The sequence below is a fragment of the Drosophila nasuta genome, chromosome 2L (assembly GCF_023558535.2).
Source record: "Drosophila nasuta strain 15112-1781.00 chromosome 2L, ASM2355853v1, whole genome shotgun sequence".
NCBI classification, from domain to species: domain Eukaryota; kingdom Metazoa; phylum Arthropoda; class Insecta; order Diptera; family Drosophilidae; genus Drosophila; species Drosophila nasuta.
Genome location: NC_083455.1, coordinates 11881395 through 11895016, shown reverse-complemented (window position 1 = coordinate 11895016; position 13622 = coordinate 11881395). Strand labels below are relative to the sequence as shown.

Here is a 13622-nt window from a genome sequence, read left to right as displayed (position 1 = left end):
CCCAGGCACGCAACGAAAATGAGGTGCCACCTGGGGTGAAGCGAGGGATGGGGCCTCAAGTCATGGCCATGGTCCAGGGCGCATTCTATGCATAAATTGCAGGTGCCGAAGCAGTCTAGCTTGGTGGTTTGAGTTGCTCGTACATTTTTGCTTTAATATTTTTGCAAATGATGCGACAAGGCGATGGCGCTGTAAAATCTCAGCTTGGGTCATTTAAATGCAGATTGCAATGAGCTGTAGAATGCCCAGGCCACTACAGAGAGTGAGAGAGAGGTGGAGAAGGAGGGGGAAGGGGCAGCATTTGCATAATAGCGGCGACACATTGCAGCGGAAACGGAAACCTGAAAGTTCGCTCGCTGCTCGCTCACTTGCAGGTGTCCAGGAGACGTGCTTATGACTGCTTGAGCTGCCTGTGCGTCCAACCGTGGCCACATTGTCAACTCCTCCTGATGCTGCCACACTTATTGGTCCCACACTTATTGCTCCCACTGTTCCTCATTGTCGTTAGTAAACGGAAGCTGGCTGCATTGTCGGCGCATTCTCAGAGGGCCATCGTCCATTGAGACTTGTCGTCAAGTGACGCGCTCGCTCTATCTCTCTCTCTCTCTCTCTCTTGCTCTCTCTCATGAACATGAACTGAGAGCACCCAGCAACGTTTTTCATTTGAATTCAACTGCAATAAATAAGCTGGCTACTGAGCAAATGTAGCGCCAGGTGATAGTGCTGCATTACAATTCAGACACAACAAAGCCAAAAACAAAAGCACTTCAAACGTGGAGCCATGCTGACTGTCATATGACCAATGCCCAATTCAGCAAAAGAAATATTCGTATGTTGGCAAGGCCTTTTGTTAACAACCATTGGCAATAGAAATCCGCAGGGATTCTCAAAGGAATCTTTGCACTCACTTTCTATTGTGATACAAAATTGAAAAGGTGCTAGAGTTTTGATTACTTGCATATTTCAGAATTTAACATTGGTCTGTTTTTAGTAGATTTGTAACGTTTCATTTAATATGATAAAAATAAATTCCTTAAATTCACAACCTGTTTTTGTTGTAGTTCCTTAATTTGTTTTGGGATTGTTAAAACAATATTTGCCTTCTATGTTCTTTATTACTAGAAAATAAAATTAAAAAATTTACATTATTACATGTTAACATTTAAACTTTCATAATTTTTGTGCTTTTGTTGCCTTCAAATGCTTTGAGAGTTTCTATCTAATTCGCTATGTGTTACGAGTTAATTGATTTATTTCATTTAACATTTTAAAAGGATACATTATAAATTGTAACAATTTTGTTAAATATTCGTAGTTTGAAAGCTCCTTGAAAAGCTTATTAACACTTGATAAGCTTTAAGCATTGTTCCAATTTTTTTTCGAAACTTGTTCATAATTTCGATTTTTCTCCAGAATCTTAAAAACTCATTACAATTTCTTATAGCTTGTCGAAAGTTGTTTTTAATTAAGATTTTACTCCGGTATATTAAAAGCTTATTGAAGTTTATTTTGGCTTTAAGCTCTATTGTTGTAGTTTTTTCTGAAGATGGTTTTTAATTTAGATTTTGCTCCAAAATATTAAAAGCTCATTAAAGTTTCTTATAGCTTTATGCTCTATTGTTGCAGGTTTTTTACGACTGTATTTTGTCTTAATTTATTCTTTAACACTGAACATGAAGTTTGTTAATTTTCTTCAACAATTTCTTAAAGTGCAGCCATAAGGAGCTTTAAGCTGCGCTTTAGCTACAGATTGCCAACAGGGCATGCAAGTTGGCAATTCGGCCTGCTGCTTTTGGGTGTTGCAAGTAGGAGTAGTTGTCGTTGTTGTTGCTGTTGTTGGTTTTATGTTTATGTTGCCACATCGTAGCCGGGCACGCATGAAGCCGCGACGTCGAGAACGACAAGGACGACGACAATGGCAACGGCAATGGCAACGGCGACTCTTCGACTCCAAACTCATATGCGATGCTGCTGTTGAAAGAAGCAGCAGAATCAGAAGCAGCAGCAACAGCAACGGCAACTGTGGCTGCGGGCGGGCGGTGTCAACCATTGTCAGTGGCATGTGTGTGTGTGTGTGTGCGAGGGGGATGTAGCAGTGGCTGTTGCAAGAGCTGAAGCTGTAGCTGTAGCTGTAGCAGTTGAAGTCGCAGTAGCAGAAGCAGCTGCTGTTGCTGCTGTAGTTACTGGTGTGGCATAAATTTCGTTGTGGTTGCACGTGAAAATTGCATTTGGCTAGCACTTGCTCTGTGTGTGTGTGAGTCTGTTGGTTGGTTGCATGTGTGTGTGGTGTGTGTGGGTGTGTAGGTGTGTGTGGTGTTCTGGCCCTTTACGTGCTGTGCAAATTGTGGACTTAAATGTTTATGCGCTGGTTTGAGCCCACAGAGTCACCGCCAACTGCCATTGCAACTAGTATGGCGAGTATTCAACGAGTATTCGCATTCGCATTCGCATCCGCACCCCATTTGGCCGTTTGTTTATTAAGCTTTTTGGCCAAAATAGAAAAAGGTGTTGAATGCCACTCGCTTGCTGCTTTTTATTGCCCCACACACACACACACACACACATCGCTTGCTCCCTCTCTAAGTGCAGAAGCAGCTGTAAAATAAATATATATTTTTATTTCTTCTCTTTGGCAATTCTTTATTTTGTTGTGTTGCCGTTGCCAGGGCGAGCGTATAAATTAAACGCGTTACAGCTGGCAACCACAGCGATTTCTTTTTTTTTCTCGCTGTTTTGCCCCCCGTTTTGCGTTTTTTTTTTTTTGGATCGCATTAATTCGCGTTTGCACCCGCAAAAGCACTTAATGCAGCCCTGCCAGCAGCCGCTGCCGTCGCTGCCGTCGCCTGCAACAACCGCCCTGCTTTGCCCTGGTTCAGTGTCGCTTCAAGCGTATACAAAATTTAAATAAGAAACAAATCGAAGTAATGGTTCCACGCTCTTCCTCATTCTCTTCGATCCACAGGCGCGCGTAGATAGCAAATGCCAAATGTTCAATGTAGTAAAAGGCAATCAAAAAGTAGAGAGAAAATGAGTTTGGATGGGGGCGCAGCCACTATAGAAAAGATGCTGAAGAAGGCGAAGCCATCGGCATAATGAAAAAATTAAAAAATAAATGAGAGAGAGAGAGAGAGAAAGGAACCCGAATATCCTACAAAATGGAATTCATTGAAGCGTTCGACGCACCATATTAAAGGGCATTAATGAAATTATGCTGTTGCCAGCGAGTGCAGCGAGCTTTCGAATTTCGGTTGCCAGTTTCAATCTTCCCACCTACCTCTTAAACAAATCTCATCTCATTTATGAGCAGCGAGGATATCCTCAATAGGCAATCACAGCGGAACTGTCTCAATATCCCTCAAGAGCTGGAAAACAGTTTCCTTACAGAATTCCCAAATGATTTCCATCATTTTGTTCCAGCATAATGACAATCTTTTGTCACTTTTACTGGAGATTTATTTCGGTAATAGATTGACATTATTCGCATTCAATTATAAAACTTGTATAGTCTTTTTTACAAAGCAGATCTTAATTTTCGAATCTTACTAACGTATCACAAGAATTCCTTTGACTTTGTTTTTACTTAATGTAGTGAAAACAAAAATTTTTTAGAAGTCATTTCAAGTTTTACTATAAAATCAAAATTTAGTAAATAAAAGAGTAGCTTGAGAAGAATGATATAAACTTATTACATGAATTTCTTTCTTATATGTATTTATCGAAATAATCTTATTTTTAGCAATCATTTTATTCCTTCGAAAAGATACAAATTTTACGAAATAATATTAACAAATTTTCAAGAAATTTCAAAGAATTACCATTCAGTTATAATATAATTACAATACTATTTTTATATTAAATTTGTATTAGCAAATTAGTTTAGTTTAAATTATCTTAAACTCCATACCTGAATATCAACAAGATAATCTTTTTCAAATTACTTTCCAAAAGATACTTTTTCTCAGTTTTAAGGTACACAAAATTCTTTTGCAGTGAACAGATTGCTCGTTATTCTTTATACTATATAATATAATTAGCATGTGCATAAATCAAAGTCTCTGATCAGTTGGAAAACTAAGTGCTTATCGACAAATTGCCAGCTAAAGCCCAGGCATCGAGTGGTCCACAGTCTGCGGTAATGATATGCTGAAGCATTCAATCCACACTCGCACACACACCCAGACACAGCTGGCCATGGCCATAGAAGCAAAGCCTTGAAGCCGCAAGACCAACACTCCCCCAGCTGCTCGATGGAGCGTAAAGAGTAACAAAGAGCTTAGGGCCAACACTTAAATACAACGAAACGTTCTTAATCACACGATAGATACGTAGATACGTCGATGCAGAAGATACGTTTCGAGTACTTTCGAACTGAACCCAAAACGTTTCACCCAAGCGATTTTGAATTTGCCTTCGACATTTCAGTCAGCTGTCAGCCGCTGCTGTCTCCGCCTCCTCTTCAATCGTCCAGCTAGCTGTGTATAAACGCTTACAGTCTACAAAATAAAGTGCACACAGCAAGACAGCCAAAAGCAGCTCCAGCGTAAAAAATAATCAAACACAAGCTGCTGAGCGCTTTGCGGCCTCCACCAGCTGGGTTCCCCCTCTTTTCCCCCTCTCCTATTCATCGTTCATGTGGCTTTGGCTAGTTGCTTCGACTATTCGGCGCTTTTGGCACTTTACTTCCGTTTTTTGCACTTTGCATACAAAGTACCGTTAACTACTAGCATCAGTTTTGCCTCACACAACAATCACGGGACTCTCTCCTCATTCTTCCCCCACTGACATTGCGGTTTTTCACAGATTTCTTTTCGCTTCGCATTTCGGCAGCTCTTAAATGGTTTCCTTATGGTAATTTCATTGAAATGTTACGCCAGAAAAGTAGTGTGAGCGGGGGCGACGATCGGGGCAGAGAGGGAGCCTAAAATGAAGGCAGTCATCGTTTGGTCGTGGCTTGAAAGCCATCAGCCACAGATTTGAGCTCAACAGTTTGCCCGATTGGCCGCAGCTCTTGGCCCAGTCATAACTTTGGCTCATCGTTAACCTTAAGTACTTGGAAAGTTTTGTACAGCCTTCAATGAAAATTAAGATCTGTATATAGTATGTACTTATAATCGATGACTATGGCAAACTTTTGAATTTATTTTAATAATGTACAACTGCAAGTTTTAAATATATTGATATTTATTTATATACGCTTGGCGATATTTATAAATAGTATTTATTTAATTTTCTGCATGATTGTCTTTACGTTTCCTTTGATTTCAATCCAAACATTTTGTTGACTGGCTTTTCTCTGAAATTCCTTCTTTGCTGGATGTAAACAGCATTGACTCGATGCAGTGGCTAAATGCACTATCGATTATCACAAGAGCTAACAGAGATATCACAATTGGCGAACTATTTTTCAAAGGCATTTTCGATTTTGCACATCTTGTTAAAATTACAAACGAATTTTGATAGTTAAAATTTTGTAAAAAATAATTTAATGCATTCTTCGATAAATGATTCTAGCTATATTGATGACAAATAGTAAAAAGATCATGTAAGCACATGTTATTAGGATGATCAAAATGTGTTTCTCAAAATTATTCATACCGTTTTTTTTTTATTTTTACAAATAGTTTTACTTGAGTCGTGATGCAAATGTTTGTGCCAACTAGATTAAGGCAATTGGAAAAAACTAAATATATTTCGATTGTTTTCGCAGCTCGACTTCAACCAATTGAAATCGATAAAAGCAACTCTTTAACAATTGTAATCATTGCGGTTTCCTTACCTTGACTCCGCGAATTCACCTTTTGGCATTGTTTTTTTTTTCGCTCGCCTCATTTTTATTTGGTGGCTTGCCCCACTTTTTTATGTACTTTCTTTTGGGTTTGAAGCCGGTGGCTGGGCCGCCCAGAGGTCATAATTTCTTGTTAAGCCCACAACGCAAATGGCACTTTTACCTAAATGGACTATAAGGCGTTAAAATGTTGTTATCGCTCCTCCACCCACCCAAAAATAAGTCCCCCTTCAAAAACTCAGTAACCGGTAAGAACAGAACAGGACAACCACATACCCTTGGCTTTGGCTGGCGCAATAAAAAGCCAAAATACATTTCGATTATGCGTGCCGTGAGTTGTTTTTTTTTCGTGTTTTTTAAATTCGCTTTACAGTTGGCTTTCAGGCAGCCCTTAACAACAATTGAATGAATGTATGCCTGGTGTAGCTTAAGTTAATCGAATTTACGCGTTGTAATAAAAAAATTGCTCAACAATGTGAAATAAAATAAAAGAAAATACAATAAAATAAAATATAATTTGCCTGAAAGCGCACAAAATATGCCACTGGGACATAATTTCATATTATCCTCGCTGACGTAAGTCGACGATGCTCTTGTCCTGCTGCTTGTTTATATATCTTTTGTGTATACATATTGCCGACAATTTCAATTCATTCGGCTCAAGGGTTCTTTGTCATATCACTCATTTGCTACTTGTTTTTATTTTATATCTGTACATTTTCCGAATTACATCTTCTGAATAAAATTTTAACTTGTCTCGAGCAAAATGTGTAAGCCCATTAAAGATGCAATATGTTGGTGAGTGTTTTACTATGCACAGAAAGAAAAAACGGGCTTAAATCAAGTATAAAACCTTGAATCAAAATTATTTGATGTCAAAATTGAACCATTAAGGATTATTCTACAAATTTAGATTGCCCAACCTTGAAATTCAAGACTACAACCGTGTTTCAAGACTGAAAAAATCTTAAAATTGAACCAAGAAGATTTGCAATCTACCTTTCAATTGAGATTTTTTTTCTTTCTGTGTATAGATACGATCTTCTATGTATTTGTTAAAGCTGTGTAACCTTTTAGCTGCTTGGGATGTGGCCTGAAAATTCTTTGCATGATACTTTGTTCGGTGGTTGGAGTGCTTCTAGTTATTGGACTTGTGATCTACTTTGTATTTTTCCACAACAAGGACACACCATCGTTGAAGGCTGCCGACTTGCGAGACATGATTTATAGCAATAGATTATTAAATCTGCTACAGCCTTAAAATTATTGACAGTTGAATAATGAATAAAGTTTGTAAATAATTCTGTAAATTTAGAGAAGAGAAGTTGACGATAGTAAGTTGTCCCGTTGCCTGGGAGACAGCTCAGCTGTAGCTTTACATTACTCGCTGTGTGTGCACGACTGTGCTTTATTGTTTTGTATGCGGAGTGTTGTTTGTTGCTGCTGTCTCTCTCGGCTTGTGCTGTCGGACAACGAGGCGTATACGCAATTTATTTGCATATGATGACCGGCATTGCGTAAAAATTAATGAAAGGCAATTAAAAGCATTCGGAAATGTAATAAAATGCGTAATGTGCACACAGCCTCAACCAACCATCGTCATAGCGAAATGTCCAGCAGCTACAACAAGAAGAATTAAATGCTGGCTATTGTTGTGAAGCTGCTATTTGCTTAATGCAAATAAAATATGATACGCACAAAACTGTCAACTATAAATAAACAATTTTAAATTGCGGCCGGTAAAGATGGCTGCCAGGCCAGCTTTAACATGTAACGTGTTCCATGCAACAATAGATAAGTACTGTTCGTTTGTTGCTATTCAATTGATTGCAATTTGTTATATGCTCGTGTGTGTGTGTGCGTGTTGTGGCTACATGTTTATGCCTATGAAAATTGAATTCAATTGTGCAACTTGTTTTAGTGTTAAAAGCTAAATTGAATTTGTTTTCGGGTTTTAGTTGTTTTCGGCAATCAATTGGCATGACAATTGCTGTTTGTCGTTGCAACATGCTTTTTGTAGATACCCTGTATAGTAAACAAATGTGGTAAGAGGTGTATTAGAATATGTGAAAATTGTAGAAAAACGTTTTTATAAAAAATACATAACATAAAAGTAAATAAAAGTGCTTATTATTATAATAATTACTATATTTATATATTTTTAGAAGTTTTTCTTTAATATATGAAATTAAATTAAATTAAAGTAAATTACAATATATATATATAAAATTGCTATATTTATTTTTAAATCAAGAATTAAACTTTCTTGAAGCATGATTTTACTCTTTAAATAAGAATTTTTAATGCTAAAATGGAAATTTATCATAAAAAGTTTGAATTAAGTTTTTTCAACATGAAAATCTTATTTCAAGATTTTGTTTTTAATCAAGATTTGCAATCTAGATTTTGTTCACTCTGTGTAGGAAGTGAGTATAGAAAACAAACGCGAATTATTATTATAATTTTATCTGTCTTATTCTTACTTAAAATTGGGAATTTGATTTGAAATGTTTGGTTTCGATTTATAAAGATTTTTACTTAAATAAATCATATAATATGTTCTTTATATGTACCTTTAAAGATTTTTACTGAAATAAATCATATAATATGTTCTTTATACTTATAAACCCTTTTACTTAAATAAATCATATAATTTGTTCTATATATTTTCTAAAGTTGACTTTAAATAGGTTTAATTGGTCGGTAATCAATATTTTATATTATTTGTAGTAAATACAAATTTTTCTAATATATTTTTAAAAATTAAAATAATATTGCTGAAAAATTCGAAGAGACAAAATTTAAATAAATCGAATGATTTCTATTTTTCATTGCGAATTATAATATTATATTTGTTTATTATGAATTTTTTTTTAATGATTTTTATCAGTTTTTCAATTGCTGGGAATCTTATAGTTCATCTTGTACAACGTAGTCTGATAATATTTGTTGAAGTTGTTTTATTTTTGTTGATGCTGCCACAAATCGGTAACAAACACTGAGCACGAGTTGCGCGCACATCGGAAAGCGGACATGGGCACAGTGCAACACATTTTTGGTGGAATCTAGAATCTGGTGCATTATTGCGATTTTACACGCTGCTGCACTCGAAAATGAAACGGACAATAAGCTCCACTTGGTGGGCAATAAGTTAGTCAGTTTGCAGCTCTTTTTTGTCCAATGGATGCGGCAGCAGCAGAGGCAGCAGAGGGTGATAGCTGCTGGCTATGGGATATGGGCGTGGCAGCCGCATCGTTGTCCTCCTAAAGTCCTGGCCATCATTGCCACTGTCCGCCACTAAAAGCTTTTTGATTATGAAAAATGTTCGAAACATATGCTCCAAATGACTGCGGAGCGTGCAGCCAAAAGAACTAGACAAAGATGCTGCCAGAGCGGAGCTCATTCGTTTTGTCTCGCTCTCGCACTGTTTTACACTGCCCTGGAAAAGTATGCGTATCCACCGCATTCTAAGTACATGTAATACACGTACTCGAGTAGTGAACATTTTTTATTTCTTGGTTGCATTTCACTCGCTTCTTCTCTTGTTTATTGTGGCTTGACTGGAAATTGTGTATTTCACATTTCGTTGTTTTCTTTACACAGTTGTGTTGCTACTGTTGTCGACTGTTGACTGCTTTCTCTGCTCTCAGCTGCATTGTTAATGGTTGCACCATTTTATTTTGAAATTAATAAAGTGGCAAAAAGCATAGAATAAAACGAACTACTTCAACAGTTTCCACTGCCCCCATGAGTGGCGGTTTGCAGAAACTTTTCCATATATTTTACGATTTTATGCATATACAGTTCTTACTCTTTAGTTTATGTGTGAAGCTGCAAACAAATTGTTGAATAAACTCTGCTGAAAATCTAGTTTTAATGAGGCAGCATTTGCCAAAATTTACTAATAATTTGATTTCACTTTAATGGCACAAAGACACTAGAAACTTTAACTTTGACTCTCCAATTACAAATTTTGGTCACAATTGACATAGAATCCTTAAGTACATGCTTTAAAAATTAAATAAAATTAATAAAATGAATGAAAGTTTATTAGAGTTTATATATTTTTAAATTTCAAATCGATAATTCAAGAATAAAATCTTGTTTTAATATTTTTTCAACCTAAAATGCATTAAGATTTTTACGATCGAAAATTTCTTAAATCAAAGTTTGGAATCTATCTTTCAATATATTGTAGAAAAACACATTGTTGAAGCAAAATTTTAATTTTATAATAAGATGTTTTTAATCTTAAAATGCAAATTTAGACAAAACATTTTAGTATTAGAATCGTACAACCTAAACATCTTGGTTCTAATTTTTCACAACCAAAAAATCTTATATGAAGATCGAAAAAATCTGAAATCAAGATTTCCAATCCAAATAAATAATATTTTAAATTATGTTTGAATTCAAATGTTTAAAATAAAGTTCAAGCTAATTTGCAACGTTGCTACTGAAATATGTCGTTTAAATTTGCCTTCGAGTTGGACAATTGTTGGTTATGCCGGCTGACAAGTTTGAAACAACTTTGAAACGAGATCAGACGTACTTAAGTTGCTTCGTGCCACACACAACGCGAGGTACACAAAATAACAATTAAACATCAGACTGGCGAAAGTTTTGTCGAAGAGCAAACAAACAAAATACATAAGAAGTGACAGCCTAAGGCGGCAGCAATGCCGCACATCAGAAAGGATAGACAGAAGACTGTGTGTTTGTGTGTATATGGGATATACTTTTGGTATGTACTATGTATGGGTACTATATAGCCACAAAAGGACGCGATGGTTGGAAAGTTGTCGCGCCTTGGCACGGCTAAAGGTTACGGGCCAGAAACTTTGTCAGCGAACGTGACATGAAAATCGCAGCGCTGATGAGAAATGCTAAATCGTGACTGGAATATGTGAATGCTGCATAGCCAAAGTTGCAACTTCAGCTGCTTTCTTTTTCTTTTTTTTTTTGCGACACATGGCCCCATACAAAGCCTACATGAATGGGGGCTAGGCAATTGAATTTTTACCTCCACTTTGATAGAAAATATGAAACATTAGAAACACGCCCAAAAAGCCAAAGCGAACGTAACTCGAGAGCGCCATGTGGCAGCCAGGCCAAATATAGTAACTCCATTCGAGTGTTAGACAAAAGCAGCAACAGAAAAGCAAACTATATTTTTAGGCCACAATTTCGTATAGATGGCCGGAGACGTAGATGGAGACTAATGGCTTCATTTGGTACTATCCCCCCATCAGACTTCAGAGAACAGGCCAGACAAACAGACGATTCGTTGGCTGCTTGCTTGGCTGGTTACTTGATGCCAATGCACAATGTGTGTGCTCGGAGTGTGTGCACTTGACTTCGCCTGCTGCGATTTTATCGTTTAAAAATATCATAAACTGATCTCTACACAACTTTTCTCTCTCTCTCTCTCTCTGTGTCTGTCTCTTTTGCGTTTGCTTTTTGCTTACACAGCTCGATCGCATCGCGTTGGTTTCTATAAATACTACGAGTCTTGTTTTTTTTTTTCGTTGCATTTTTTTTCGGCTTCATTTCATGTTGTTGTTGCAGCTTCAGTTACGTGTTGATCAGAATCCCCTGCTCCCTCTCCGTTTCCCCCTATTTGCATCTGTAATTAGATGTCGCCTTGGGTTGGTCTCTTCCGACTCAGCTAGACAAAGGCTATTGCTCCCAAGTTGTCTGTCTGGCTGGCTGGTTGGCTGGGGCATTCAATTACCAACGCGTTGACAAATATTTTTGTGCTCCCAATTTTGGTTGCCAGGCAAGAGATTTCAAATTTATCACCATCGAGTTCAAAGGCCCAACATGTGCACGTGCATCTCAGCGATGAACATTGAGTAGATCACTTTAATTGCTCAATAAGTAGCAAATGGTCTACAACTGAAATGCTGCTGCCTGTCAAATTGTTAAAAGTGGATGTGCTTAGCACTCTTGGTGACTTGCTCTTCAGCCAGCCATGTGGCCAGTCAACGTGGGAGGCAGTTGCCTCTTCTTTCTGTCTCTCATGTCAAATGGCTCCCTTGGAGGCTGTTAGATAATAGGCATTTCCAAATGTGTTAGAAACAACAAAGATATTAAGTTTAAGATGGGCAAGAGTGCCTTGAATATTAGGAATAATTGAGGATTCCCATGATATGGTTTAATTTTCAGATTGCAGACTTGAGCGTTTGGTTTATATATTCAAGGAAAAAAGGTTCTAAGTTTTGAAAAACTTATCTTCTTTAAGCTAAAAGAAATTATAAAAACTTAAGTTTTTATGAAATTTTGAAATTCTTGATGCGACCAGATATAAAATGTAGAAAGACAAAATTTTATATGAAAAAATGCTGTTGCTGTTGGGTGTTAATTGCTTGGATTAACAATCTGGTATATTTCGTACTCTTTAGTATATTTTAAAAGTAGTAGAATATCTATCAAATATACATTTTGGTATATATTTGATTATTTTCGGCATATTAAATAGTATATAGATATACCAAATGTACATTTCGGCATATTTTAATATTATTTTCGGTATATTGATTCAGTATGTTTCGACTATATCGATAGCGAGACAGGCTGCGTGTTTCTCAAATGGAATGTAAATTAGTTGTTGTGTTCCGTGTGAAGACAACAATAATATGATATTTAAGTATACTTAAATTAAATTGAAATTATGTTTGTAACTGCAACACCTTCTTATATCAGCAGTTCTGTTTTAAAACGCAAAGCATTATGTACTATACATCACATAAAATAAAACTAACTTTTTTATAACTGTTGAATATTATCTTGAATTTTTATGACTCGCAAGTTTTTTATAATTTAGAAATTAAGCTTTAACCACTTAATTTATATACTTTTAATATGAAGTTATATGAACTTATAAACTTGTGCTTTCGATGTAAGTAAAGCTGAAAGTTTAGTTTAGTTATGGCTATGAATAGTTTCATCCTTTTGCGGAGCTTAGCATCATTTTGTCTTTTCCTCTGTGGCTGTTTAACCTTCGAAGATTCAAGAGAAGACACAACCCCCCTTTCTCCGTCTCCACACCTTGTTTGACCAACCTGTCGGTGTTGCCCCCGTCTCCGTCCCGTAGAATAAAAATAAATATTAGTTGCCAACGCAGACGCAGAAAACAGACAATCTAGGCGTACTATACCATGTGAGAGCAATTGTATCTAAGTATTTGTATCTGTAGCGGCATTTGTTGTATTTGTATCTGTGTGTAGCTGTGGTTGTATTTGTATCTGAATCTCTGGCAGTGGCTGTGCTAGCTGACTGTTAGCGTCGAGAGCATTTTATATTTTAATTCCTATTTATGTATGTGTGCATGTAAGTGCTTAACCATACTTAGAACCACATTCAGAACCAAAGGCACCATGGCCGCTAGTAGGAGGCAACGGGGTGGCAAGGAGAAGAGGCAGCAGCACCACCCACACACTCAAAATGTTGCCTGTATCCACTTGCGAGCGATTTCAAAGCGTTATTTATTTGTGGCACAAGCGACCATATTTCAAATGCACACCGCACACCGCACACCGCCACCGCCACGCTGCCACCGCCACAGCCGCCCCCTCTGACCAGCACCTCCCAATGCTTTCTACAATCTCTAACCGCCGTTGCCACCGACGCGTCACAGTCGCGCCCAAGTTGAAAAGTCGACAAAAATACAAGCACACTGAGTGTAAAGGGAGGAGAATGAGATAGCTACTGTGTGTGCGAAAGAGAGAGCATGTGTGTGTGTGTGAATGCGGAAAATTTTATAAATGCGAGTTGAGCAACTAGGCAACTATTGAATGCCCTAAGGAAATGCTTGAGAGACTTTTTTACTACGCTT

The 13622-nt window shown here is 37.1% G+C and overlaps 1 protein-coding gene and 1 long non-coding RNA gene across 2 annotated transcripts; one reads left to right on the top strand and one right to left on the bottom strand.

Annotated features, from left to right (window-relative positions):
• Positions 1-5163: 5163 nt before the first annotated feature.
• LOC132798305 (uncharacterized) lies at positions 5164-5992 on the bottom strand. Its single transcript, XR_009633928.1, has 2 exons — positions 5777-5992; positions 5164-5656 (listed from the first exon to the last, which is right to left on the bottom strand). It is a non-coding gene; the product is annotated as an uncharacterized LOC132798305 (long non-coding RNA).
• Positions 5993-6447: 455 nt separating this feature from the next.
• Positions 6448-7095, top strand: LOC132796562 (protein midgut expression 1-like). Its single transcript, XM_060807783.1, has 2 exons — positions 6448-6583; positions 6863-7095. The coding sequence occupies exons 1-2, from the start codon at positions 6552-6554 to the stop codon at positions 7044-7046; spliced, it is 216 nt and encodes a 71-aa protein (XP_060663766.1). The 5' UTR covers positions 6448-6551; the 3' UTR covers positions 7047-7095.
• Positions 7096-13622: the final 6527 nt, after the last annotated feature.